The sequence below is a fragment of the Oncorhynchus kisutch genome, linkage group LG5 (assembly GCF_002021735.2).
Source record: "Oncorhynchus kisutch isolate 150728-3 linkage group LG5, Okis_V2, whole genome shotgun sequence".
NCBI classification, from domain to species: Eukaryota; Metazoa; Chordata; class Actinopteri; order Salmoniformes; family Salmonidae; genus Oncorhynchus; species Oncorhynchus kisutch.
The window spans coordinates 54,404,395-54,431,494 of record NC_034178.2 but is presented as its reverse complement, the minus strand read 5'-3'; the positions used below and the strand labels follow the sequence as shown (position 1 = coordinate 54,431,494).

Sequence of the window (27,100 nt, the reverse complement as noted above, 5' to 3'; positions counted from 1 at the left end):
TGACATGAGTGGCACTTGCCAAGGTGAAGCCGCACATTTCTGAACTGGTCTCTGAAAGGCAACAGCAGAAGTCACACTGATTTGCAGTAAATATTCATTATTATGTCTTTGTTTGAAAATGTTGATGATTTTGTTCTTTGAACACAGTGATGTTGATGCACGGTTCATTTTGTGCACCAGTAAAATATATACCTGTTTTGAATTTGAAAAAATCATATATTTTATTTTTCCAATTAATAAGGGTTCGGTGAATGCGCATATGAAACTGGTGGGGTTCAGTACCTCCAACAAGGTTAAGAACAACTGCTCTAACCACTAGGCTACCCTGCCGCCCCATACAAGGAGTACCAGTATCAGATTAGCGTGCAGGGGTAAGAGGTAGATATGTACGGTGCAGTCGGGATGGATTCAGACCCCTTCACTTTTTCCACATTTTGTTACATTACTGCTTTTATTCTAACTTATTCTAAGGCTCCTTAACAGCTTCTAACCACAAGCCATAAGACTGCTGAACAATTAATAGAATGGCCACCCGGACTATTTACATTGAGACATCCCCACCTCACTTTGTTTTTACACTGCTGCTACTCACTGTTTATTATCTATGCATAGTCACTTTACCCCTGCCTGCATGTACAAAATAACTTGACTAACCTGTAACCCCGCACATTGACTCGGGACTGGTACCCCTTATGTAGCCTTGTTATTTTTGTTTTATTTATTTGACTATTTTTACCTTAGTTTATTTAAGAAAATATTTACTAACTCTTTCTTGAACTGCATTGTTGGTTAAGGGTTTGTAAGTAAGCATTTCACGGTAAGGTTGTATTCGGAACCTGTTGTATTCGGAACATGTGACAAGAACAATTTGATTTGATAGTGCATGTCAGAGCAAAAACCAAGCCATGAGGTCGAAGGAATTGTGTGTAAAGCTCCAAGACAAGATTATGTCGAAGCACAGATCTGGGGAAGGGTACCATAACAGTTCTGCAGCATTGAAGTGGCACAGCGGTCTAAGGCACTGCATCACAGTGCTAGAGGCGTCACTATAGACCCGGGTTCGATACCGGGTTGTATCACAACCGGCCGTGATTGGGAGTACCATAGGGCAATTGGCCCAGCGTCGTCCGTGTTAGGGGAGGGTTTGACTTGACTAGTTAAATAGAGGTAAAAATGTATACAGTTGAAGTCAGAAGTTTACATACACCTTAACCTGAGTTTAAATGTACTTAGCTTTCACAATTCCTGACATTTAATCCTAGTAAAAATTCCCTGTTTTAGGTCAGTCAGGTTCACCACTTTATTTTAAGAATGTGAGATGTCAGAATAATAGTAGAGGGAATGATTTATTTCAGCTTTTATTTCTTTCATCACATTCCCAGTGGGTCAGAAGTTCATATAAACTTAATTAGTATTTGGTAGCATTGCCTTTAAATTGTTTAACTTGGGTCAAACGTTTTGGATAGCCTTCCACAAGCTTCCAACAATAAGTTGGATGAATTTTGGCCCATTTCTCCTGACAGAGCTGGTGTAACTGAGTCAGGTTTGTAGGCCTCCTTGCTCGCACACACTTTTTCAGTTCTGCACACACATTTTCTATAGGATTGTGGTCAGGGCTTTGTGATAGCCACTCCAATACCTTGATATTGTTGTCCTTAAGCCATTTTGCCACAACTTTGGAAGTATGCTTGGGGTCATTGTCCATTTGGAAGACCCATTTGCGACCAAACTTTAACTTCCTGACTGATGTCTTGAGATGTTGCTTCAATGTATCCACGTAATTTTCCATTCTCATGATGCCATCTATTTTGTGAAGTGCACCAGTCCCTCCTGCAGCAAAGCACCACCACAACCTGATGGTGCCACCCCTGTGCTTCACGGTTGGGATGGTGTTCTTCGGCTTGCAAGCATCCCCCTTTTCCCTCCAAACATAACAATGGTCATTATGGCCAAACAGTTAGATTTCTGTTTCATCAGACCAGAGAACATTTCTTCAAAAAGTACTATCTTTGTCCCCATATGCAGTTGCAAACCGTAGTCTGGCTTTTTTTATGGCTGTTTTGGAGCAGTGGCTTCTTCCTTGCTGAGCGGCCTTTCAGGTTATATCAACATAGGAATAGTTTTACTGTGGATATAGATAATTTTGTACCTGTTTCCTCCAGCATCTTCACAAGGTCCTTTGCTGTTATTCTGCGATTGATTTGCACTTTTCGCACCAAATACGTTCATCTCGAGGAGACAACGTGTCTCCTTCCTGAGCGGAATGACGGCCGTGTGGTCCCATGGTGTTTTGTACTTGCGTACTATTGTTTGTACAGATGAACGTGGTACCTTCCGGTGTTTGGAAATTGCTCAGAAGTATGAACCAGACTTGTGGAGGTCTACAATTTATTTTCTGAGGTCTTGGCTGATTTCTTTTGATTTTCCCATGATGTCCAGCAAAGAGGCACTGAGTTTGAAGGTAGGCCTTGAAATACATCCACAGGTACACCTCCAATTAACTCAAATGATGTCAATTAGCCTATCAGAAGCTTCTAAAGCCACGACATCATTTTCTGTAATTTTCCAAGCTGTTTAAATGCACAGTCAACTTAGTGTATGTAGACCTCTGACCCACTGGAATTGTGATACAGTGAATTATAAGTGAAATAATCTGTCTATACATTTTTGGGGGAAAATGACTTGTGTCATGCACAAATTAGAAGCCCTAACCGACTTGCCAAAACTATAGTGCATATGGAGTATGTTTTAAAACAAAGCTGTTTTTTTAAACAGGAATTGACAATGTCTCTTATGACTTCACCCGACAAAGAGCATAATGTAAACTGTAGCTTCTATACCACCTAGCAACTAGCTTTTCAACTTACTGAGTAGGGTTTAGACCACAGTTTGTGAGTTGCCCTTTGGGAGTTATCATAGATATCTTTAGACATCTCTGAAAACAAGTAACTTCATCTTAAGAGCTTGGACCCATGGGGAGATCATGAAGTTCCAAGAATACTTTTTAGAACACCTCAAAAGGTATATTTCAGTTCTTTGGGGTACCTTAGATTTAAGCCATAGATGAGGCCCATAAGCAACGTACATGACTGTAACACTGGGAATACCAGCCAGGACTTCTGCTCCTTCGATGCAGATCCCATGCTCTATATTCTGGTGCAGATCCTCACAGTGAACACTTTCATCACATGCTGAACGAGGTCCTCTCGGATCATGGTGTCGTCAGCATCCTGAGTGAAAAAAACTAGAACAAACTAGGCTACTAGATTAACTGTGCAACTTGAGAGGAGAGAGAGGGAAAGAAAGGAAAATACCTAATTTAGAGATAAATAAGGATACAAAAATAAAATCCTTTACCTTGTTTTCTGTGATAAGGTCTTCAACCCTCTCGCCAAGGTATATGATCAGGGCACGGATCACACGGTCTCTTCTTTCCTGGATGGTGTTGCACTGTAATATGATGTTATACAAATAATTGCATTTAATACCGGCAAATAAATACACAGTATATATACTAATGTGAAGGTGTTACTGTGCATACCCTGTACAGAACTTCAAGGATTTTCTGCATGTCCGCCTTGACAGCACCTCCTTTTGACTTAAACAAGTCCAATAGTTTTAGTGTAAATTCATCCAGCTTCTGCACAAAGGTGGACTCGAGCAACAGTTGTAATTCTGAACTCTTCCTTAATCTGAGTGAGAGAGAGAATTCTGAACAGATAAGGACAGAAGATGATCTGAGAGCCAGAATGCTATTGGGAAACCCCTCCAAAAGCATGTGCAGAGTGAGAATGTTCAGACTAATCTTTAATGCATATTTAATTGTAGATTAGAATATTAGGTCAAGACAACACAAAATATTTAAATCAATTTACATTTTTTACCTACATTGACTATTTTCATTCACCTATTTGGGCTCAAACAGGGCTGGCCATCTTTCTTTGAAGTCCTTCACAGGAAGGGCCTGAATGACATCTTGTCTTTGATATGAGAAGCTTCACAATGTTGTGGTTGTCACGTATTTGTACTTCTCCCAGTAGCTCCACTCGCTCCCTCTCCAGAGTCTCATCTGTTTCTCCAGCAGGGTGGGGTGGGAGGTAATTTACCTCAGCCGTAGTTTTTTTAATGTTCTTGGCAACGGGCCTGTCCTCTGGTGATTTTCTCTTGACAGAGTTCACTTCCAGTTCTGGGCAAACAATTCCTCTCAGTTTCGATCTGTAATTGCCCATCTTATACTTCAGGCTGGCTTGCCATCTGTACAGGCCTGAGAAGGACCCAGGCTCTTTAAGACATGGGTCATTTTTTACCAAAGCTTCTGCAACCTGCCAAATTTGTCTCTTGACAGAGGCTGTAAACTAGAAGATCCTTTCAGATAGTTTTTCCAGGATGTCTGATTTCAGAAAGATTGTGGAGTACTGTTCCATCCTTCATGTGTGCTTAATTAGCTGCCTCAAGAATGAGCTCTGTATCATAAAAAAAGTGAGGAATTTCGAACTCAAATGGCCACGGACTGGAGCGTTGGGAAGAGGTACTTTCTGGAAAGGACAATATCACAGTATCACGTGATCCAAGGGAGCCCCTCTCATCCAATGTCTCTGTGGAGCTGTTATTGAGTTCTTGTACATTTAAAGTAATAAGAGGTGGGCCGTCAAGGTCAACCACTTTGATGGCGTCTTCATCCTTTTGGTCTTCAGTATCAAGCAAAGAAAATAACAGGTCTCCAAATGCACTGTCCATGTACTGTAGAACAAATTATTTTTGAAGCTGAAATGCCTCTTGCACAATTGTGCGAAGCTCAGCCACAGTAGCAGGGATTCCAGAAGGAAATGTTAGCTTATGGATATTAGGGCCCTCTAATAGGTCCCGTAGCCTGGCAGACATTTCTGTTCTGTTGTAGCGAAAGTGATCCTGTCAAGAAAAAAATGCATAAAAGTTATCAAATGGTTATGATGTCAAACATGAGTATCCCATTAAATCGATATCAAGTGCTGCTTACTAGATCTCATAATAATAAACATGTAAAACCAAGCATTTCTATTCTATACCAAATACTAAATCCGGCATGAGCTCTATGAGCAATGCATTGTTTTTAAACCCATGTATAAATACACCACATTTAAAACTATTCCATTTTAAAAGATTGTTACCTAATATTGAAGGCAAATATGGTGCTTCGGGGTTACCATTCTCTTTTGGCCAACACCGTATGCTGTTAGTGGGTAGATGCCTGTCAGTTCCTTTTACGCAATGACCTTAAGCTTCTGTGTGGATTCCAGCTCAAACCCCCTACGGTGCTCATTATACCAAGCATTCTGGACTCTTGGCAATAAAAGCAAATTCACCATGAACAATGATCATTAGAAATATTTCAACAAAGTCTGGTAGACCTCCAGTGGATCCGTAGGTTAAGATCATTCCAACCGAGTAGTCGGTACCATTGCAGGAAAGTGTGTTTGCCATCTAAACAAAAGTCTCATCTGGAAAATAACACTGTACTGCTTCCTTTGTCATCCTTTAAGCACAATGCCAGTTCCAGAGTCAGGATTCCCTCAAAAAAGTAATGAAATGTTTAAATGTTTCAGTTAAAGCACACTGCTTTTTCACACCATAGCAATGTATTAAGGTGGGATTTTCTAAAACTGTCTGTATTTGTTCAGAATGTTGCTGCTTTGTTCTTGGTTGGAATGCCCCAGTTCTCACTTATTTTACCTGGATCTCAGATAACTCAGCCTAACAGAACCTGCAGACATGCATTGCACTGGAAATACTTTCCAATTTGAGCAAAAGGCAACCAATTTTTTGCTCAATGTCATTTTGTAATTCTGGTTCTTCTAAAGTTTCCTGCTCTTCGTGGACTTGTGTATTTGAATGGTCAATATGTTTTTGTACAACTCCAGTTCTAAAATCGCCCAGAGAATGCAGATTGTGTTTTCGACTCCTATGAGATGCAACGGTACCATATACATTTGTTCTAAATCCGCACTTGTCAAATACACAGAGGACAGTTTCATGTTTCTTTAGATGGAATCCAAGGTGTTAAAAATAATATTTTTCTGTTGAGAAACTGCAAGTTCTGCAAATTTCACATTTAAAAGAAAAGAGCTCTCCTGGTCTTACTGACTTGTCAGTTGCCCCATGTTTTAAAGGAATAGATGCAGTCTGGGTGGAGGCAGGGCAGTGGTTGATTATGTCCATGCCTCAGTCTATAGTGCTTCAAAAGTTACGTTTGTTTGAATGCAGCAAAACTGCAGATCGAACATTGCATGCACCACCTGATCCCTAAGGAATTAAGGTGAAGTCAATTATTTGTGTGTGTATATATATATATAAGCTTAAAACATTACTTACACATCCCATATGCTATATCATTGTAATGGCTCTCGTTGGTAGAAGGAGACCAAGGTGCAGCGTGGTAGGCGTACATGGTAACTTTATTGATGACGCCAAACAAAATAACAAAGTTTAAAAAAATAAAAAGTTCTGTAAGGCTACAGTAACTAAACAGAAAACAAGATCCCACAACCTAATGGTGGGAAAAGGGCTGCCTAAGTATGATCTCCAATCAGAGACAACGATAGACAGCTGCCTCTGATTGGGAACCACACTCGGCCAAAAACAATGAAACAGAAGACATAGAATTTCCCACCCGAGTCACACCCTGACCTAACCAAACATAGAGAATAATAAGGATCTCTAAGGTCAGAGCGTGACAATCATTCTAAAATAAGGAAGACACACATTGTCAATACCTGCCTGGGTTACAATGCATTGTGTAAAACACTAATAGGGCCCTATAAAATACTTTTGCTGTTTTATTTTCTGAAATTCCGTTAACTTTTTCAATCCATTTGGTTGATTTAAAAAAAATACAGTATATATCTAATACCTATTATTCACACTAATGTACACAAAAATGACAAAGGTTAGAAACAGCGCGAAGGTGATTAAATGCACTGCTAACTTACTAACGTAAACTCACCCCATTCCGTACAAATGTGCGCAACCGCGATATTCAAATGAGGCTGCAAAGAAAACTAATGGGACTGTAGCGACTGTGTTGACTTCAAAATCTGGGGTATGAACTACGTTTCTATTCAAGCATTGATCGACATGGTAATGGCTCTATAGTATTGGAGAAAAGTTGAAAAAACGGACCCTCCGTTATATCATGACGTGTCATGCCGTAACGCACAGCACGCATAAAGCTACTATTTCTGTCTTACAATCTCTCTCCACCAGGTGTAGCACTTCTCTCATCGTTTAAAAACAAGAAATGGACAGTGACCGGGGTCATATTTTGCGTCGTCACTGCAAGCGATCACGACTCAAAAAAACAATTTACTTCTGAAGTTCACTTTAGCACAGTCCTAAAAACCCGATTCAAATTAGACACAAACCTTCAAATAGGTATGTAATCACACATTATATAAACTCTTTATAGTGTTTTATTTACATTTTAGAGGCGATAAGGTGATACGTTGGACAGATCGAGTTAATTCCCCCCCCCCCCCCCCACACAACATCTCTCCTTCTCACTATCACGCTTTAGTTTCGTTCCCCTACCATTAAAAAAAATACCTAACGGGCTCATTGCCTTCTTGGATCATGCAGAAACAGGCAGCGTTTAGGTCATGTCATTTATTTTGTTGGAATGGGGAGAAAGTGTGCTTTACAATGGTATTGATATTACAGCTGATCTGGCAGTATTACGTTTTTGGGGTGCTAAAATAAGGTCAATTGTACGGACCAAGGCGATGTACAAAAGTGAGTGAGTTTACGTTCGCTAGTAGCATGCCCACCAATAGCTAACTATACAGACATCACGGCCGTTAACTAGCTAGCTTATCAATGTGTAAATATAATATGCTCTGGCAATATAGCTAGCTAAAGGCTTTTCGTACTTGAAGAATATTATCTAACTCTACCTTATCTTTACCACAAATATTTTCGAAATTCAGTCGAAAATATGTGTCGAGAAATCCAAACTACATTCCAAGTTATAATTTGGTCCTTACCTGCCGCATGGCCATTCCAGAGGGGAAAGATCAAGACAAAGTCAGTTGAAATGTTCCAAGCACGATTGACATTCGGAACTAGATTTAGCTTGTCAGTCCAACATAATAATGATACTTTGAAAATCATATTTTTAAGTTGTTGGTTGTTACTTAGAAATATTTGTTCTTTTTCAACACATATACATTAAGTATTATATTCTAAAATGTAAGTAAAACCAAAAACCTATTATTTTAAGTAAAAATCATTGATTTTCTTTTGCAATATTTACTAAGCCCGTGGGTCATTTTTTAAGGGTGTAGGCATAATTAAGTTATAATGCCCTCGAAGCCGCTGTTTGGAGGATATTGGTGTTCGTCGAGGGCCGGCAGGTTAAATGCGGAAGACACATTTAAGTTGAATGCATTCAGTTGTTCAACTGACTAGGTATCCCTTTCCAAACACCGGCTTCGAGGGCATTATCACTTTTATACAATGGGTTACCAACATATTCATTAAAATGGTTGTTTTGATGAATTTATTCATACTGTTTCATCCTTCCACAAGATATAGTCCCATCACAAATCTAGGGTTGCTAGAGTCATTCAGTCTTTTTGTTCTGAATCTATGGACGCGACCCAGTCGTTCGTTCTAGATGTTCCATTGAAATACTGGCTGGCAACGTTCTTATCTCTTGCTTGCTAGCTAGCCAACTATGGCTAATTTACAGTTACGTCAAAAAGTGCAGCCACAATAACAGCAAAGTAGCTGTTTCCTAGTTGGATTTAATTGGATAAATCCATAACAATGGGTTAATGATGCACGGTTTTGCCTGGCAGAGAAAATGTGCTCTCTTGTCAGGACAACGTTCAGACAAAAGAAAGACAATCCATGACATTCATTTGAGCTGATTTTAATAAATGAAACCATACATACATTGTTAAAAATCTAATTTTATTAGTCACATGCACCGAATACAACAGGTAACAACAACCTTACAAATGCTTACTTACAACCCCCTAACCAACAATGCAGTTTAAAAAATATGAATAAGAAATAAAAGTAACTAGTAGTTAAAGAGCAGCAGTAAAATAACAATAGCGAGACTATATACAGGGGGTACTGGTACAGAGTCAAGGTGCGGGGGCACCAGTTAGTCGAGGTAATTGAGGTAATATGTACATGTATGTAGAGTTATTAAAGTGACAATTCATAGATAATAACAGAGAGTAGCAGTGGTGTAAAAGAGGGGGTGGGGTGGGCAATGCAAATAGTCTGGGTAGCCATTTGATTGGATGTTCAGGAGTCTTATGGTTTGGGGGTAGAAGCTGTTAAGAAGCCTCTTGGACCTAGACTTGGACGCTCCGGTACCGCTTGCCGTGTGGTAGTAGAGAGTACAGCTTGACCCCAGTGATGTACTGGGCCGTACACACTACCCTCTGTAGTGCCTTGCGGTCATAGGCCAAGCAGTTGCCATACCAGGCACTGATGCAACCATGCTCTTGATGGTGCAGCTGTATAACTTTTTGAAGATCTGAGGACCCATGCCAAATCTTTTCTGTCTCCTGAGAAGGAATACGTTTTGTCGTGCACTCTTCACGACTGTCTTTGTGTGCTTGGACCATGTTAGTTTGTTGGTGATGTAAACACCAAGGAACTTGAACCTCTCAAGCTGCTCCACTACAGCCCCGTCAATGAGAATGAGGGCATGCTCGGTCCTCCTTTTCCTGTAGTCCACAATCATCTCCTTTGTCTTGATCCCATTGAGGGAAAGGTTGTTGTCCTGGCACCACACGGCCAGGTCTCTGATGACCTCCCTATAGGCTGTCTCGTCGTTGTCGGTGATCAGGCCTACCATTGTTGTGTCATCGGCAAACTTAATGATGGTGTTGGAGTCATGCCTGGCCGTGCAGTCATGAGGGAACAGGGAGTACAGGAGGGGACTGAGCACGCACCCCTGGGGGGCCCTGTGTTGAGGATCAGCAAGGCGGATGTGTTATTATCTACCCTTAACACCTTGGATGGCCCATCCAAAAATTCCAGGATCCAGTTACAGAGGGAGGTGTTTAGTCCCAGGGTCCTTAGCTTATTGATGAGCTTTGAGGGCACTATGGTGTTGGACGCTGAGCTGTAGTCAATTAATAGTATTCTTACATAGGTGTTCCTTTTATCCAGGTGGGAAAGGGCAGTGTGGAGTGCAATAGAGATTGCATCATCTGTGGATCTGTTTGGGCGGTGTGCAAATTGGAGTGGGTCTAGGGTTTCTGGGATAATGGTGTTGGTGTGAGCCATGACCAGCCTTTCAAAGCACTTCATGGCTACAGACGTGAGTGCTACGGGTCGGTAGTCATTTTGGCAGGTTACCTTAGTGTTCTTGGGCACAGGGACTATGGTGGTCTGCTTAAAACCTGTTGGTATTTCAGACCCGGACAGGGAGAGGTTGAAAATGTCAGTGAAGACATTTACCAGTTGGTCAGCGCATGCTCACAGTACACGTCCTGGTAATCCGTCTGGCCCTACGGCCTTGTGAATGTGGAGAGCGTGATCACACAGTCGTCTGGAACAGCTGGTGCTCTCATGCATGTTTCAGTGTTATTTGCCTCGAAGCGAGCATAGAAGTAGTTTAGCTCGTCTGGTGGGCTTGTGTCACTGGGCAACTCTCGGCTGTGCTTCCCTTTGTAGTCTGTAATAGTTTGCAAGCCCTGCCCCATCTGACGAGCGTCGGAGCCGGTGTAGTACGATTCGATCTTAGTCCTGTATTGACACTTTGCCTGTTGGATGGTTCGCCGGAGGGCATAGCGGGATTTCTTATAAGCTTCCGGGTTAGAGTCCCGCTCCATGAATTGGCAGCTCTAGCCTTTAGCTCAGTGCGGATGTTGCCTGTAATCCATGGCTTCTGGTTATCCACCACAGCTGAGATAGCTCAAATCAAATCTAAACAACAACCTCTCCCTCTAATTTTATTTGTCGCTTGCGCCGAATACAACAGGTGAAGACCTTAGTGAAATGCTTACTTACAAGCCCTTAACCATCAATTCAGTTGATTTCACAACAAAGTATCAATTTAGCCAGTAAAATTTGTAAAAGTTTTGTATGTGGCTATGACAACCAACTCAATGTGCTGTCTGTCTCATTCAGACACATTGACTTTATATTGGACGGTGGAGATCGCAATTCAATATTGAAAAGGTCAGAGAGACAGACAGCAAGGTTTATACAATTCTCTCGCTGTTGAAAACCAAATGATAGTCCAAAAGAAATGGGAGATAAAGTCTAGATGCTTTTTATAGTGGAGATCAAATTTATACATTTTCTGGCAGGGTTGATGAGACAGTGGATTGCGCAGTCAGATGGAACAGAGTAAATAGGCATTTCAGCATCATAGATTTAGTTGGTGGTAACTTGTGAAATAGACACCTGTCGCGATCGTAAGGAAAGACGGACCAAGGCGCAGCCCCCCCAAAGGTGAGGACTCTGGCCGCAAAACCTGAAACCAAATGGGGAGGGTGGTGGAGTGACTAGTGTCGGTGGTGGCTCCGGTGCGGGTCATAGCCCCCGCCCCGACCACAGATCTGGCCATGGAGCTGGGTTGGACGCCGTGCCTGGACTGGGCCCCGGCGCAGAGGAAGGCTCAGGCCTTGGAGCTGGACTGGGCACCGGTGCAGAGGAAGGCTCCTGGACACCGTGCCTGGACTGGGCACCGGCGCAGAGGAAGGCTCCTGCCCGGGAGCGGGACTGGACACCATGCCTGGACTGGGCACCGGCGCAGATGAAGGCTCCTGCCATGGAGCGGGACTGGACACTGTGCCTGGACTGGGCCTCGGCGCAGAGGAAGGCTCAGGCCGTGGAGCTGGGTTGGCCCCCGCGCCCGGACTGGGCTCCGGCGCCGAGGAAGGCTCCGGCCTTGGAGCTGGACTTGACACCGTGCTGGACTGGGCATCGGCGCAGAGGAAGACTCCTGCCAATGAGCGGGACTGGACACCATGCCTGGACTGGGCACCGGCGCAGAGGAAGGCTCCTGCCTTGGAGCGGGACTGGACGCTGTACCTGGACTGGGCACCGGCACAGAGGAAGACTCCTGCCATGGAGCGGGGCTGGACACCGTGCCTGGACTGGGCACCGGCGCAGAGGAAGACTCCTGCCATGGAGCGGGACTGGACGCCGTGCCTGAACTGGGCACTGGCGCAGAGGAAGTCTCCTGCTGGGGAGCTGGCACAGGACGCACCGGACTGGGGAGGTGCACTGGAGGTCTGGTGCGTGGAGCCGGCACAGGTGACACCGGACTGGTGACACACACTTCAGGGAGAGTGCGGGGAGCTGGCACAGGACGTACCGGACTGGGGAGGCGCACTGGAAGCCATATGCGTGAAGCCGGCACAGACTTCACCAGACTGCTGACAGGCTCTTCAGGTCGAATGTTGAGCAGAACACACTTGACCAACATCTCTCTCTCTCTCTCCCAACTTCTCCATCGCCTCCCTGACGGTCTCTGGCTCTTCAGGGTGAGTACGTGGAGCTTGCACAGATGGTACTGGACTGATGACCCGCTCTTCCACTCTCCGCTGCTCCGCCGACCACCCCTCGTGCCCCCCCCAAAAAAAACAATCTTGGGGTTTCTGAGGCCACGGTCCCCGGCGTCGTTGCTGTCGTTCCACCTTCCTTGGTGTCTCCTTCCAAGGAAGGGTCTCACATCCGGACATGATTTCCTCCCATGTCCAAAACTCCTTAACCCCCATAACATGCTGCTTGGTCCTGCGTTGGTTGGATATTCTGTCACAATCGTGAGGAAAGACGGGCCAAGGCGCAGCGTGATTTGAGTTCCACATAATTTATTTAAGTGAATCTTCTAAACAAAACAATAAACTAACATCGACCGTGAACAAACGTAGTGCTACATGCATCCACTCAAAACAATATCCCACAAAGCAGGTGGGAGAAAGGGCTTCCTAAATATGATCCCCAATTAGAGGCAACTATTACCAGCTGCCTCTAATTGGGAAACATACAACCCAGCCACAACCCAGCCACACAATGACTAGACACCCCCATCGTAACGCTCTGCCCTAAACACCATAGAGAACCGAGGGCTCTCTATGGTCAGGGCGTGACAACACCGTCTGGAATACGGTTTTAACCAATCAGCATCCACCGGTTGTATAAGGATCAATAATTCTGTGTCAATTTGTGTTGGTATACATGTGTGTATGTATGTGAGTTTGTGCTGTGTGTGTGTGTGTCTGTGTGTGTGTGTGCGTCAAATCAAATCAAATTGTATTTGTCACATACACATGGTTAGCAGATGTTAATGCGAGCGTAGCGAAATGCTTGTGCTTCTAGTTCCGACAATGCAGTAATAACCAACGAGTAATCTAACCTAACAATTCCAAAACTACTGTCTTATACACACAAGTGTAAGGGGATAAAGAATATGTACATAAAGATATGTGAATGAGTGATGGTACAGAGCGGCATAGGCAAGATACAGTAGATGGTTTCGAGTACAGTATATACATATGAGATGAGTATGTAAACAAAGTGGCATAGTTAAAGTGGCTAGTGATACATGTATTACATAAAGATGCAGTAGATGATATAGAGTACAGTATATACGTATACATATGAGATTAATAATGTAGGGTATGTAAACATTATATTAGGTAGCATTGTTTAAAGTGGCTAGTGATATATTTCCCATAATTTCCCATCAATTCCCATTATTAAAGTGGTTGGAGTTGAGTCAGTGTGTTGGCAGCAGCCACTCAATGTTAGTGGTGGCTGTTTAACAGTCTGGTGGCCTTGAGATAGAAGCTGTTTTTCAGTCTATCGGTCCCAGCTTTGATGCACCTGTACTGACCTCGCCTTCTTGATGATAGCGGGGAGAACAGGCAGTGGCTCGGGTGGTTGTTGTCCTTGATGATCTTTATGGCCTTCCTGTAACATCGGGTGGTGTAGGTATCCTGGAGGGCAGGTAGTTTGCCCCCGGTGATGCGTTGTGCAGACCTCACTACCCTCTGGAGAGCCTTACGGTTGTGGGCGGAGCAGTTGCCGTACCAGGCGGTGATACAGCCCGACAGGATGCTCTCGATTGTGCATCTGTAGAAGTTTGTGAGTGCTTTTGGTGACAAGCCAAATTTCTTCAGCCTCCTGAGGTTGAAGAGGCGCTGCTGCACCTTCTTCACGACGCTGTCTTTGTTAGTGGACCAATTCGGTTTGTCCGTGAAGTGTACGCCAAGGAACTTAAAACTTACTACCCTCTCCACTACTGTCCCATCGATGTGGATAGGGGGGTGCTCCCTCTGCTGTTTCCTGAAGTCCACAATCATCTCCTTGAGTGTGAGGTTATTTTCCCGACACCACACTCCGAGGGCCCTCACCTCCTCCCTGTAGGCTGTCTCGTCGTTGTTGGTAATCAAGCCTACCACTGTCGTGTCGTCCGCAAACTTGATGATTGAGTTGGAGGTGTGCAACGCCACGCGGACGTGGGTGAACAGGGAGTACAGGAGAGGGCTCAGAACACACCCTTGTGGGGTCCCATTGTTGAGGATAAGCGGGGTGGAGATGTTGTTACCTACCCTCACCACCTGGGGATGGCCCGTCAGGAAGTCCAGTACCCAGTTGCACAGGGTGGGGTGAGCTTGATGACGAGTTTGGAGGGTACTATGGTGTTAAATGCTGAGCTGTAGTCGATGAACAGCATTCTCACATAGGTATTCCTCTTGTCCAGATGGGTTAGGGCAGTGTGCAGTGTGGTTGATATTGCATCATCTGTGGACCTATTTGGGCGGTAAGCAAATTGGAGTAGGTCTAGGGTGTCAGGTAGGGTGGAGGTGATATGATCCTTGACTAGTCTCTCAAAGCACTTCATGATGACGGAAGTGAGTGCTACCGGGCGGTAGTCGTTAAGCTCAGTTACCTTAGCTTTCTTGGGAACAGGGACAATGGTGGCCCTCTTGAAGCATGTGGGAACAGCAGACTGGGATAAGGATTGATTGAATATGTCCGTAAATACACCAGCCAGCTGGTCTTTGCATGCTCTGAGGACGTGGCTGGGGATCCCGTCTGGGCCTGCAGCCTTGCGAGGGTTAACACGTTTAATTGTTTTCCTCACGTCGGCTGCAGTGAAGGAGAGTCTGCAGGTTTTGGTTGCGGGCCGTGTCAGTGGCACTGTATTGTCCTCAAAGCGGCCAAAAAAGGATATTTAGTCTGCCTGGAAGCAAGACATCCTGGTCCGTGACGGGGCTGGTTTTCTTTTTGTAATGCGTGATTGACTGTAGACCCTGCCACATACCTCTTGTGTCTGAGCCGTTGAATTGTGACTCTACTTTGTCTCTACTGACGCTTAGCTTGTTTGATTGCCTTGCGGAGGGAATAGCTACACTGTTTGTATTCGGTCATGTTTCCGGTCACCTTTCCCTGGTTAAAAGCAGTGGTTCGCGCTTTCAGTTTCACGCAAATGCTGCCATCAATCCACAGTTTCTGGTTTGCGAATGTTTTAATCTTTGCTATGGGAACGACATCATCAATGCACTTTCTAATGAACTTGCTCACCGAATCAGCGTATTCGTCAATGTAGTTGTTGGACGCAATGCGGAACATATCCCAGTCCGCGTGATCGAAGCAGTCTTGAAGCGTGGAATCAGATTGGTCGGACCAGCGTTGAACACACCTGAGCGCGGAGCTTCTTGTTTTAGTATCTGTCTGTAGGCAGGGAGCAACAAAATGGAGTCGTGGTCAGCTTTTCCGAAAGGAGGGCGGGGGAGGGCCTTATATGCGTTGCGGAAGTTAGAATAGCAATGATCCAAGGTTTTACCAGCCCTGGTTGCGCAATCGATATGTTGATACAATTTAGGGAGTCTTGTTTTCAGATTAGCCTTGTTAAAATCCCCAGCTACAATGAATGCAGCCTCAGGATATGTGGTTTCCAGTTTGCAAAGAGTCAAATAAAGTTAGCTCAGGGCCATCGATGTGTCTGCTTGGGGGGGAATATACACGGCTGTGATTATAATCGAAGGGAATTCCCTTGGTAGATAATGTGGACGACATTTTATTCATGAGGAATAAGTCAGGTGAACAGAAGCACTTGAGTTCCTGTATGTTGTTGTGATCACACCACGTCTCCTTAATCATAAGGCATACGCCCCCGCCCCTCTTTTTACCAGGAAGATGTTTGTTTCTGTCGGTGCGATGCGTGAAGAAACCAGCTGGCTGCACCGATTCCGTTAGCGTCTCTCGAGTGAGCCATGTTTCCGTGAAGCAAAGAACGTTACAGTCTCTGATGTCCCTCTGGAATGCTACCCTTGCTCGGATTTCAGCAACCTTGTTGTCAAGAGACTGGACATTGGCGAGTAGTATGCTAGGGAGTGGTGCACGATGTGCCCGTCTCCGGAGCCTGACCAGAAGACCGCTACGTTTCCCTCTTTTACGACATCTTTGTTTTGGGTCGCAGGCTGGGATCCATTCCGTTGTCCTGGGTGGAAGGCAGAACACAGGATCCGCTTCGGGAATGTCATATTCCTGGTCGTACTGATGGTGAGTTGACGTTGCTCTTATATTCAGTAGTTCTTCCCGACTGTATGTAATGAAACCTAAGATTACCTGGGGTACCAATGTAAGAAATAACATGGTGGTGCCATCATCATGCTGTGGGGTTGTTTTTCAGAGGCAGGGACTGGGAGACTAGTCAGGATCGAGGGAAAGATGAACGGAGCAACGTACAGAGAGACCCTTGATGAAAACCTGCTCCAGAGCGCCCAGGACAATTTTTAAAACCTGTTTTTGCTTCATCATTATGGGGTATTGTGTGTAGATTGACACTGCCTGATATAGAAATCATGGATGGCAGTGAGGTCGGCCCCTAGTGATGTACTGTTCGCTCCGCCCTCTGTAGCGCTTGAAGGTCAAGGGTGGTGCATTTTGCCATACTAGTCAAGAGGCTCTCGACGGTGCAGATGTATAACTTTTTGAGGATCCAATGTCCCATGACAAATCTTTTCAGCCTCCTGAGGGGGAAGAGGGGGTGTCATGCCTTTTCCTCGACTTTGTGTCTGTGTGTGTGTGAATCATGTTACGTCCTTATTGAGGCAGACGCCAAGGAACTTAAAGCTCTTGATCTGCTCCACTACAGCCCCGTCGATGTGGATGAGGATGTGGATGTGTTTTCCCCTGGCATTAAGGGAGAGGTTTTGTCATGGCACCACACTGTCAAGTCTCTGACCTCCTCCCTGTAGGTTGTCTCATCGCCGTCGGTAATCGGGCCTACAGGTCTACCACGTCTTACTGTAAACCCTTTCATCAAACTCAGTTTCAAGCTCCAACCTGTTGGAGGCAGGGAGGGAGGTGGAAGAGTAGGGAAGAAGGGAGGTGGAAGGGTAAGGAGGAAGGCAGGTGGAAGGGCAGGGAGGGAGGGATGGAGGGAGATGGAAAGGAAATGGAAGGGTAGGGAGTAGGCCTGGGCGGTATACCATGTACCGTATGCCGGGATATTTTGATATAGCCACGGGATGTTTTTTCAATAGCATCAATACCATTGAAACTATTTCTTTGAAGTTTTTTAATAAATTATCATATTTGTAGCTACTATTTAGGTAAATACCTGCAATTAACTTGTGTAATACGTTAGGAGATGAGGAAGATCGTGTTCTTCATTTCACATGTCACATAATTTTTTATTATGAAGCTACCGATAGTCCCCAGTCACGTGGTGTTTGTTTACAAGCACAAAATTATGAGAGAACGGAGCCTTGTGAGTCACATGCTGTTGTGCAGCACATGTCAGGTGATCTACACTGAGTGTACAATATATTAAGCACACCTGCTCTTTCCACATACCAGATGAATCCATGTGAAAGCTATGATCCCTTATTGATGTCACTTGTTAAATCGACTTCAATTAGTGTAGATGAAGGTGAGGAGATAGGTTAAATAAAAAAAATGTAAGCCCTGAGACATGGATTGTGTGCCATTCAAGGTGTTCCTAATCTTTCGGTATTCTCAGTGTAGTTGAAGTATGGAATTCACAACTAAGTGTTTTCCAGCTGGATATATTATAACTATTAAGTGAACTGACTAAAATGTCCTAAATGCTTTGCTTTGCAGTTGTGCATTTGGTTTGCTAATTTAGTAGCTAGTTAGCTAAGTGGGTTAGCATCTTCCAAAATCAAGCTTCACTTGGTAATAGCATCTAATATTGTGGGTATAATTTTTTTATAGTTTAACCTTTATTTAACTAGGCAAGTCAGTTAAGAACAAATTATTATTTACAATGACGGCCTACCAAAAGGCATCCTGCAGGGACGGGGCTGGGATTAAAAATAAAAATATAGGACTTAACACACATCATGACAAGAGACACCACAACACTACATGAAGAGAGACCTAAGACAACAACATAGCATGGCAGCAACACATGACAACACAACATGGCAGCAGCACATGGTAGCAGCACAAAACATGGTACAAACATTATTGGGCACAGACAACAGCATAAAGGCAAGAAATTAGAGACAACATTATGTCACACGAAGCAGCCACAACTGTCAGTAAGAGTGTCCTTAATTGAGTCTTCGAATGAAGAGATGGTGATAAAACTGTCCAGTATTTCTTTTTTTTCTGGGGGGTTCTTTTTACCCCTTATATATTTTGTGATATCCAATTGGTAGTTACAGTCTTGTCCCATCGCTGCAACTCCCGTACGGACTTGGGAGAGTCGAAGGTCGAGAGCCATGCATCCCCCGAAACACGACCTCGCCAAGCTGCACTCCTTGAAACACTGCTCGCTTAACCCAGAAGCCAGCCTCACCAATGTGTCGGCGGAAACACCGTACAGCTGGCGAAGTTGGCGTGGATGCGCCCGGCCCCCACAAGGAGTCGCCAGAGTGCGATGGGACAAGGATATCCCAGCCGGCCAAGCCCTCTCCTAACCCGGACAACGCTTGGCCAATTGTGCGCCGCCTCATAGGTCAAACCCGGATCTGTAGTGACGCCTCTAACACTGCGATTTAGTGCCTTCGGCCACTCCAGAGGCCCCAAAACTGTGTAGTTTGAGTGTTTTTTGCAGCTTATTCCAGTCACTAGATGCAGCAAACTGAAAATATGAGTGACCCAGGGATGTGTGTGCTTTGGGGACCTTTAACAGAATGTGACTGGCAGATGTTTTTGGGGGGTTAAGTTTAAGGAGCTTCTTTAGCACCTTAGACTCAGTGACTGCCTGCAGGGAGAAACTTTGTAGCGGGGCAGGGGGAAAAGGGGGAGGAGCATCGGGGCTAGTCGCATTAGAAGGGGTGGGAGATGAGGAAATTTCGGACAGGCAATGAGGCTAAAGAGCTCAGCCATGTGCTCCTTGTCAGTAACAACCACAGCTGTGAGGAAGAGGGTTTATTCTCCAGATCTTTAACCGTTTTCCAGGACGTATTGGAGTTAGACCAACAGAGAAAGAACTGCTCCTTAACCTCTCTAGGGTACGTGGGTCCCACCTTGTACGCTAGCGTCCCACCCATAATTAAAATTCCTCAAACATACAAGTAATTTACACCATTTTAAAGATACACTTGTTGTAAATCCAGCCACAGTGTCCGATTTCAAAAAGACTTTACGACGAAAGCACACCAAACGATTATGTTAGGTCAGAGCCAAGTCACAGAAAAACACAGCCATTTTTCCAGCCAAAGAGAGGAGTCACAAAAAGTAGAAATAGAGATAAAATGAATCACTAACCTTTGATGATCTTCATCAGATGACACTCATAGGACTTCATGTTACACATTACATGTATGTTTTGTTCGGTTCCTAAGTTCCTAAGTTATATCCAAAAATCTGAGTTTACATTGGCGATATGTTCAGTAGTTCCAAAACATCCGGTGATTTTGCAGAGAGCCACATCAATTTACAGAAATACTCATAATAAACATTGCTAAAAGATACAACTGTTAAGCATGGAATTTTAGATCCACTTCTCCTTAAAACGTCTTAAGGGCAGTATTGAGTAGCTTGGATGAAAGGTGCCCAGAGTAAACGGCCTGCTCCTCAGTCCCAGTTGCTAATATATGAATATTATTAGTAGTATTGGATAGGAAACACTCTGAAGTTTCCAAAACTGTTTGAATGATGTCTGTGAGTATAACAGAACTCATATGGCAGGTAAAAACCTGAGAAGAAATCCAAACAGGAAGTGGGAAATCTTAGGTTAGTTGATTTTCAGCCCCTATTGAATACACAGTGGGATATGGATAAAGTTGCACTTCCTAGGGCTTCCACTAGATGTCAACCGTCTTTAGAAACTTGAATGAGGCTTCTACTGTGTTGTGGAGCCGAATGGGTGGTCTGGCAGAGAGCCAGGTCCTGGTCTTGCGCATTTCACATGATAGCGACCTGCGTTCCATGGCTTCTCTACAGACAGCAATTCTCCGGTTGGAACTTTATTGAAGATGAATGATAACAACATCCTAAAGATTGATTCTATACTTAGTTTGACAAGTTTCTTCGACCTGTAATATAACTTTTTTAAAGTTTTCGTCCGACGTTCGAATGGACCTGCACGAGCGTTTGGATTTGTGTACTAAACGCACTAACAAAAGTAGCTACTTGGACATAAATAATGGACATTATCGAACAATTCAAGCATTCATTGTGGAACTAGGATTCCTGGCAGTGCATTCTGATGAAGATCGTCAAATGTAAGGGAATATTTATAATGTGATTTCTGATTTCTGTTGACTCCAACATGGCGGATAATTGTATTTATTTTCTGAGCGCTGTCTCAGAATATTGCATGGTTTGCTTTTTCCGTAAAGTTTTTTTAAAATCTGACACAGCGGTTGCATTAAGGAGAGGTATAGCTATATTTTCATGCCTAACAATTGTATTTATCGACATTTATAATGAGTATTTTTGTAGAATGATGTGGCTCTGCAATTTCACCGGATGTTTTTGGAACTAGTGAACGTAACGCGCCAATGTATATTGAGATTTTTTTATATAAATATGAACTTTATCAAACAAAACATACATGTATTGTGTAACATGAAGTCCTATGAGTGTCATCTGATGAAGATCATCAAAGGTTAGTGATTAATTTTATCTCTATTTGTGCTTTTTGTGACTCCTCTCTTTGGCTGGAAAAATGGCTGAATTTTTCTGTTTAGTTGGTGGTGACCTAACATAATCGTTTGTGGTGCTTTCGCTGTAAAGCCTATTTGAAATCGGACACTGTGGTTTGATTAACAACAAGATTACCTTTCAAATGGTATAAAATACATGTATGTTTGAGGAATTTTAATTTAGAAATTTCTGTTGTTTTTGAATTTAGCGCCCTGCACTTTCACTGGCTGTTGTCATATCGATCCCGTTAACGGGATTGCAACCCTAAGAAGTTTAATGCAACCGCTGTGTCAGATTTCAAAAAACTTTACGGAAAAAGCAAACCATGCAATAATCTGAGTACAGTGCTCAGACAACAAATCAAGCCAAACAGATATCCGCTATTTTGGAGTCAACAGAAGTCAGCATTATAAATATTAATTTACCTTTGATGATCTTCATCAGAATGCACTCCCAGGAATCCCAGTTCCACAAGAAATGTTTGTTTAGTTCGATAAAGTCCATCAGTTATGTCCAAATACCTCCTTGTTGTTCGCGCCTTGAGTTCACAAATCCAAATTCATGACGCGCGATCACTAGGTGCAGACGAAAAGTCAAAAAGTTCCGTTACTGTCCGTAGAAACATGTCAAACGAAGTATAGAATCAGTCTTTAGGATGTTTTTAACATAAATCTTCAATAATGTTCCAACCGGAAAATTCCTTTGTCTGTAGAATTGCAATGGAACGCAAGCTAACTATAACGTGAATGAGCGTGGCCAGCTCGTGGCTCCCTGGCAGACCTCTGACTCATTCAGCTCTCATTCGCCCCCACTTCACAGTAGACGCATCAAACAAGGTTCTAAAGACTGTTGACATCTAGTGGAAGCCTTAGGAAGTGCAATATGACCCCATAGACACTGTGTATTCGATAGGCCAAGAGTTGAAAAACTACAAACCTCAGATTTCCCACTTCCTGGTTGGATTTTTCTCAGGTGTTTGCCTGCCATATGAGTCTGTTATCCTCACAGACATAATTCAAACAGTTTTATATCTATATACATATTTTAGCTTTTATGTCTGAGTAGCAGGCAGTTTAATTTGGGCACGCTTTTCATCCAAAATTCCAAATGCTGCCCCCTACCCTAGAGAAGTTAAAGTAACTAACTTTGGCCTTCCGGATTGCCTGAGTGCACTTATTTCTCATTTGCCTGATTGAGAGCCAGTCAGCCTATACATGTGTCGAGCCTTTCGCCAAATGGAATTCTTGAGGTGGAGTAATTCTCCTCTGAGCAGCCATTACAAACACAGGCTGTGAAACAGTGAACACTACGGTCATTAGCCTTTCTGGGTGTTTGGAGTCATGCCTTGTGGGATTGGTAATAATCTGAGAAAGATTTAGGGAGTTCCATTGCTTTACAACTTGGTCAGGTGGTTTAAGCATGTCCCAGTTGAAGGGAGGGAGGTAGATGGGTTATGGAGGGAGGGAGGGTATGGATGGATGGAGGGAGGTGGAAGGGTATGGAGTGAGAGAGGTGGGAGGGTAGAAAACACAATGACTTGGGGGTAAAACAAAGGCTTCATTACTAAGCAGTCTATGCAATACACCACACACACACACACCATTAGATTTGCAGACATAAAAACATCTAACCTCATTTACCCAGACTCCCATTCAACACAGTTTGTATTGTCTCCAGCTCCATCATTCCCCGTCCAGGGTTTTCCCAATGGGTATCCGGGGTATCCCATGAGAGCTGAATCCTCCCAGCCCTCTCTAACTGACGATCCCCATGGCCACAGCCTCATGGGCCTGGATGACCAGGTAAGATTGACCCCTCACCGCTCCATTGTAGTTTTCACATTCTCGTGACGAACCGAGCTGCACTGTAACCGCTGGTTACTCCTCACCTCGCAATGTGTGTAATATCCTCTCTGAGTCCTTGCTAATCTTGCTCTCGTTCTTTAACTTTCTCGCTCTCTTTCTCTCTCCCCATCTCTGCAGGTTCACACCTATATGAATACTGTTACTGTGGATGGGGAACTCTCCAGTCGACACTGTGTACACTCTCTACCTGAGGTGCGGCCCACCTCCTTCAACGAGTCAACCCGAGGAGGCATGCCTGTCGGGGGCCAAGGAGGTGGGAAGGCCAGCATGCACTGCTGCCCACTGGAGGAACAACGCAAGGAACCCCAGGTATTTCTCCAGCCCTCCTCTCAGGAGGTCAAATTCATGCTGGGACCCACCCCTGCACAGCGCCACCTGCTAGAGAGGGAGAGGCACGGGGGCCACAATCCCCATCTCATGCTGCCTGTAGAGGGCACCACAGGCTCAGAGGCAGAGGGGGACGAGCCTCCTCTGCACTTGTGCAACTCCCACTCCTACCACCACCCTCACTATCACCATGTGATGCACCGGCACCCTGGCCATGAGCACCAGGAAAGCTGCCAGGGCAGCCAGCTCACCTATGAGAACATCAACGGCCTGAGAGGGGGGCGCCGGATGAGACTCAGCCCCAGCAGTGTGTCCCAGTCTGTGGGCTCCAGCAGCAGCAGTAGCACCACCGGAGACAGTCACACACAATCACACCCACACCCCCTCCAACCGCACCCCCACGGCCCATCCTCTCTGCCACCTCAGGGGTACCCCTGTGAGCGGGGCGTAGGGATGGGCGGAGGTCAGCGGCGAACAGCTCTGCTCAACTACGAGAACCTGCCGTCGCTGCCGCCGGTGTGGGAGTACCGCGCCCTGCATAGAGACGAGGAGCAGGATGAGGATGACGAGGAACAGGATGAGGAGGAGTACGAGGAAGAGGAAGAGGATTTTGACGAGTACGAGTTTTCAGAGGGTCCTGGGACACTCAACGGGTACCACCAGGACGGGCTAGGGAGGGGGGGGGTCCACCGTGACGCCCTGCAGAACTATGTCAACACAGAGCAGGCCCAGCCCAGCCGGCAGCGACATGCCTGCCCCCCTCACCTCCAGACCTGCCACCCCCAGTCGGACCGTGGCGGACGAATATTCAGCTTTGATTTCCGTAAGCGGCCGGGAGGAGGGTTTGGTCGGGGAGAGGGCTGTGAACACGGTCATATGACCCCATCGAGGCAGCTCAACTATATCCAGGTGGACCTCAATGCAGAACTGCCATGCCAGGCCCTCGGTGGGGGTGGAGGGGAAGTCCAATCTCAGCACCAGCCACTACAGCCACAGCACCAGCGCCTGCCACCCCTCAAATGTGGCCCCCAGCAGGCCCCACGGCGCAGTGAGTTCTACGCTGTGATCGACCTGAAGAAGACAGCAGCCATGTCCAACTTGCAGAAAGCCCTCCCCCGGGACGATGGGACGTCGAGAAAGACTCGCCACAACAGCACAGACCTGCCTCTGTAGACACAGTGAGGAGGAGGAGACAGAGAAAAATGAAGGGAGGGAGAAGAGAGAGAAACAGGCTTGGTTGGACAGACTGGTATAAGTAACTCAGCAGCACACTGGACCCCTCATTCTCATCCAGCCATCCGACTGTCCTTTTCTGTCCTGTTCTGTCCTGACCCGACCAGTTGGATCATATACAGGTACCTAATTAGAAAACTAATTGAAACCTATCCGTACATATTCCACTTGATGGAGCGAGATTGGTTTGAAATTGCAATATTATTATGGGTCACTTTCTGACTGTGGTGAGATGCTGTCTGAGTTAGCAGCAGAAACTTTGGTCGTGGTTGGCTGGGTTTATGGTTAAAGCCTTTAGCTGCCATTGTTTTTTGGTCCTCATTCCATTATCATTCAGTGTTGTTGTTTTATTTATTTTATGTCCCTGTTTACGAACATGGACTACTATCGAGTACAGGTTTACTAGTCCACATTGTTAAATTGGCAGAACATTTTCTGATATGAAAAATAGTTTATTATTCCCTCAATTGTATTCTAATAATGTGCGTTCTTCACCTCACAAGCACTTCTTTTGGCCCAGTGACTGATAGAAAGGACAGATGATGATATATATTTATAACTATCTGCCTTCAGAAATTAGTACAGATCAGTACAGTTTGCACATAATCCTTTGGAATTGTAAAATCGTACATCCTATCGAGTATTATATTTTGAGTATCAATTTTCTCTCTCCTCAAGATTAAATATAAATTTTTCACGTTGAAATTGTATTTAAAATGGAAATAATAGTTGTCCTTCATATAATGATAGTGTGTTGATAGAAGTTCAGCATCCTCTACTGCCCCCCTACACACAGATTATTCAATTGACCTCTGACCACATATCATTCCCACTTGAATAAGGAATCCATATCTAATTCCTAAACTATGCTTACCTTTGCACTTTTTACCTTCGTGGTCAGACACTGGCCACTGATGTCCCCACAGTTCAGAATCCATCTGCTCTGGAGTAACAGTAAGGGTGTGTAAGGTTGTGCTTTGACAAACTCCTTAGAGATGGTGATGTCATCACACAGGCCCAAACTATGTATGGATGTTGTTGTTTTTGCAACATTATAGAGACCAATAGCAACTGGAATTTTTCAGAGCAGAATTTGATAATGGATTTATAATAACCTCACATAAAAAGTAGGTCTTCTTGTTTACTATTTTAGTAAGTATCAGATGGGTAACTGAGGGTCTGAGGGGAATATATCACCATGTGTAATGTTAGCTATTTATGGACATTTTTTATTTTATTTATTCATTCATCGAGATGTCTATATTGTGATTGTTTTGCAAAAAAATGTGACGACCAGTTTTTCATAATCCAGTCAGTTGGTGATTTGGAGACCAAAGTATCACCAGTCAACAGCAGACTATCTGTGACACCATTGTAATACCATTGTTATGCCTGTAATTAATAACAATACATTCTGAAGAAGACTGTATTAACATATTAAAGTGCCAAATCTTTACTGTTACCTGTATGAACATTATGAATCAAATCAATGTTCCATTAGGATTTGTAGAAGAAAACTTGAGGGCTAAGAGGCAAGAAGGAGTTAGCCTACATGTCAAAAACAAAAGAAAAGTTGGAGTTCAAGGGCCAGTTTATTAGGTACATCTATCTAGTACCGGGCCTGACCCTCCTTTGCCTCCAGAACAGCCTGAATTCTTCTGGGAATGGAAACGTTGCTCAATTGGTATCAAGGGATTTTGCATGACGCAAAAGGAACCGGGATTTGTGGGATCAGGCGTAAAAAAAATAACAACTCCTCAATTTTCCGGTGTGCCCACCGGGGACGCTTCTTCTTGTTTTTATCTGATAGGGGTGGAACCCGGTTTGGTCGTCTGCTGCAATGGCTCATCCGTGACAAGGGCCGATGAGTTGTGCGTTCCGAGATGCCGTTCTGAACACCACTGTTGTACTGCCCTGTTATTTGCCTATTTGTGGCCTCACCTGTTAGCTTGCACGACTCTTGCCATTCTCCTTTAACCTCTCATCAACGAGCTGTTTTCACCCACAGGACTGCCACTGACTAGTTTTTCGCACCATTCTTGGTAAACCTTAGACACTGTCGTGCATGAAAAGCCCCGGAGGCCGGCCATTTCGATCATATCACGCTGAAAGTTGCTTAGGTCACTCGTTTTGCCCAATTCTAACATTCAATTGAACAGTAACTAGATGCCTGTCTGCCTGCCTTATATAGCAAGCCACGGCCACGTGACTCACTGTCTGTAGGAGCGAACCATTTTCGTGAACGGTGTGGTGTACCTAATAAACTGGCTCTGAGTGTATGTATCAAGAGTAGGAGTGCTGATCTATGATCAGGTCTCCCCTGTCAATGTAACCGTAACCATTGTGATCTAAAACGCAGCATTCCTACTCTGTGATTCTTGATACATATGGCCACAGGGTTTAAATTGTTAACCTTGTGTACTCCTCCTCATGAATCTCTCTAGCTGATTCTTAACTGGGCAAGAAAGACACATTTCACCTCATAGGCTAGGTTATACATCGACAGCCATATTAGAGTGAGACAAAGGATTGGTTGGATCTATCCAGTCATCACAACTCTGCTGGTTTTATGCTGCTATAAACATATT

The 27,100-nt window shown here is 44.5% G+C and overlaps 1 protein-coding gene across 1 annotated transcript in view; it reads left to right on the top strand.

Moving 5' to 3' along the window:
• LOC109891260 (fibroblast growth factor receptor substrate 2-like) overlaps positions 1-26,398 on the top strand; it is a 39,160-nt gene extending 12,762 nt beyond the window's left edge. The window contains exons 6-7 of the mRNA XM_020483665.2: positions 22,765-22,889; positions 23,070-26,398. Coding sequence (XP_020339254.1) covers positions 22,765-22,889; positions 23,070-24,452 — 1,508 coding nt within the window. The 3' untranslated portion in view covers positions 24,453-26,398. The remainder of the gene's footprint in view (positions 1-22,764; positions 22,890-23,069) is intronic.
• Positions 26,399-27,100: the final 702 nt, after the last annotated feature.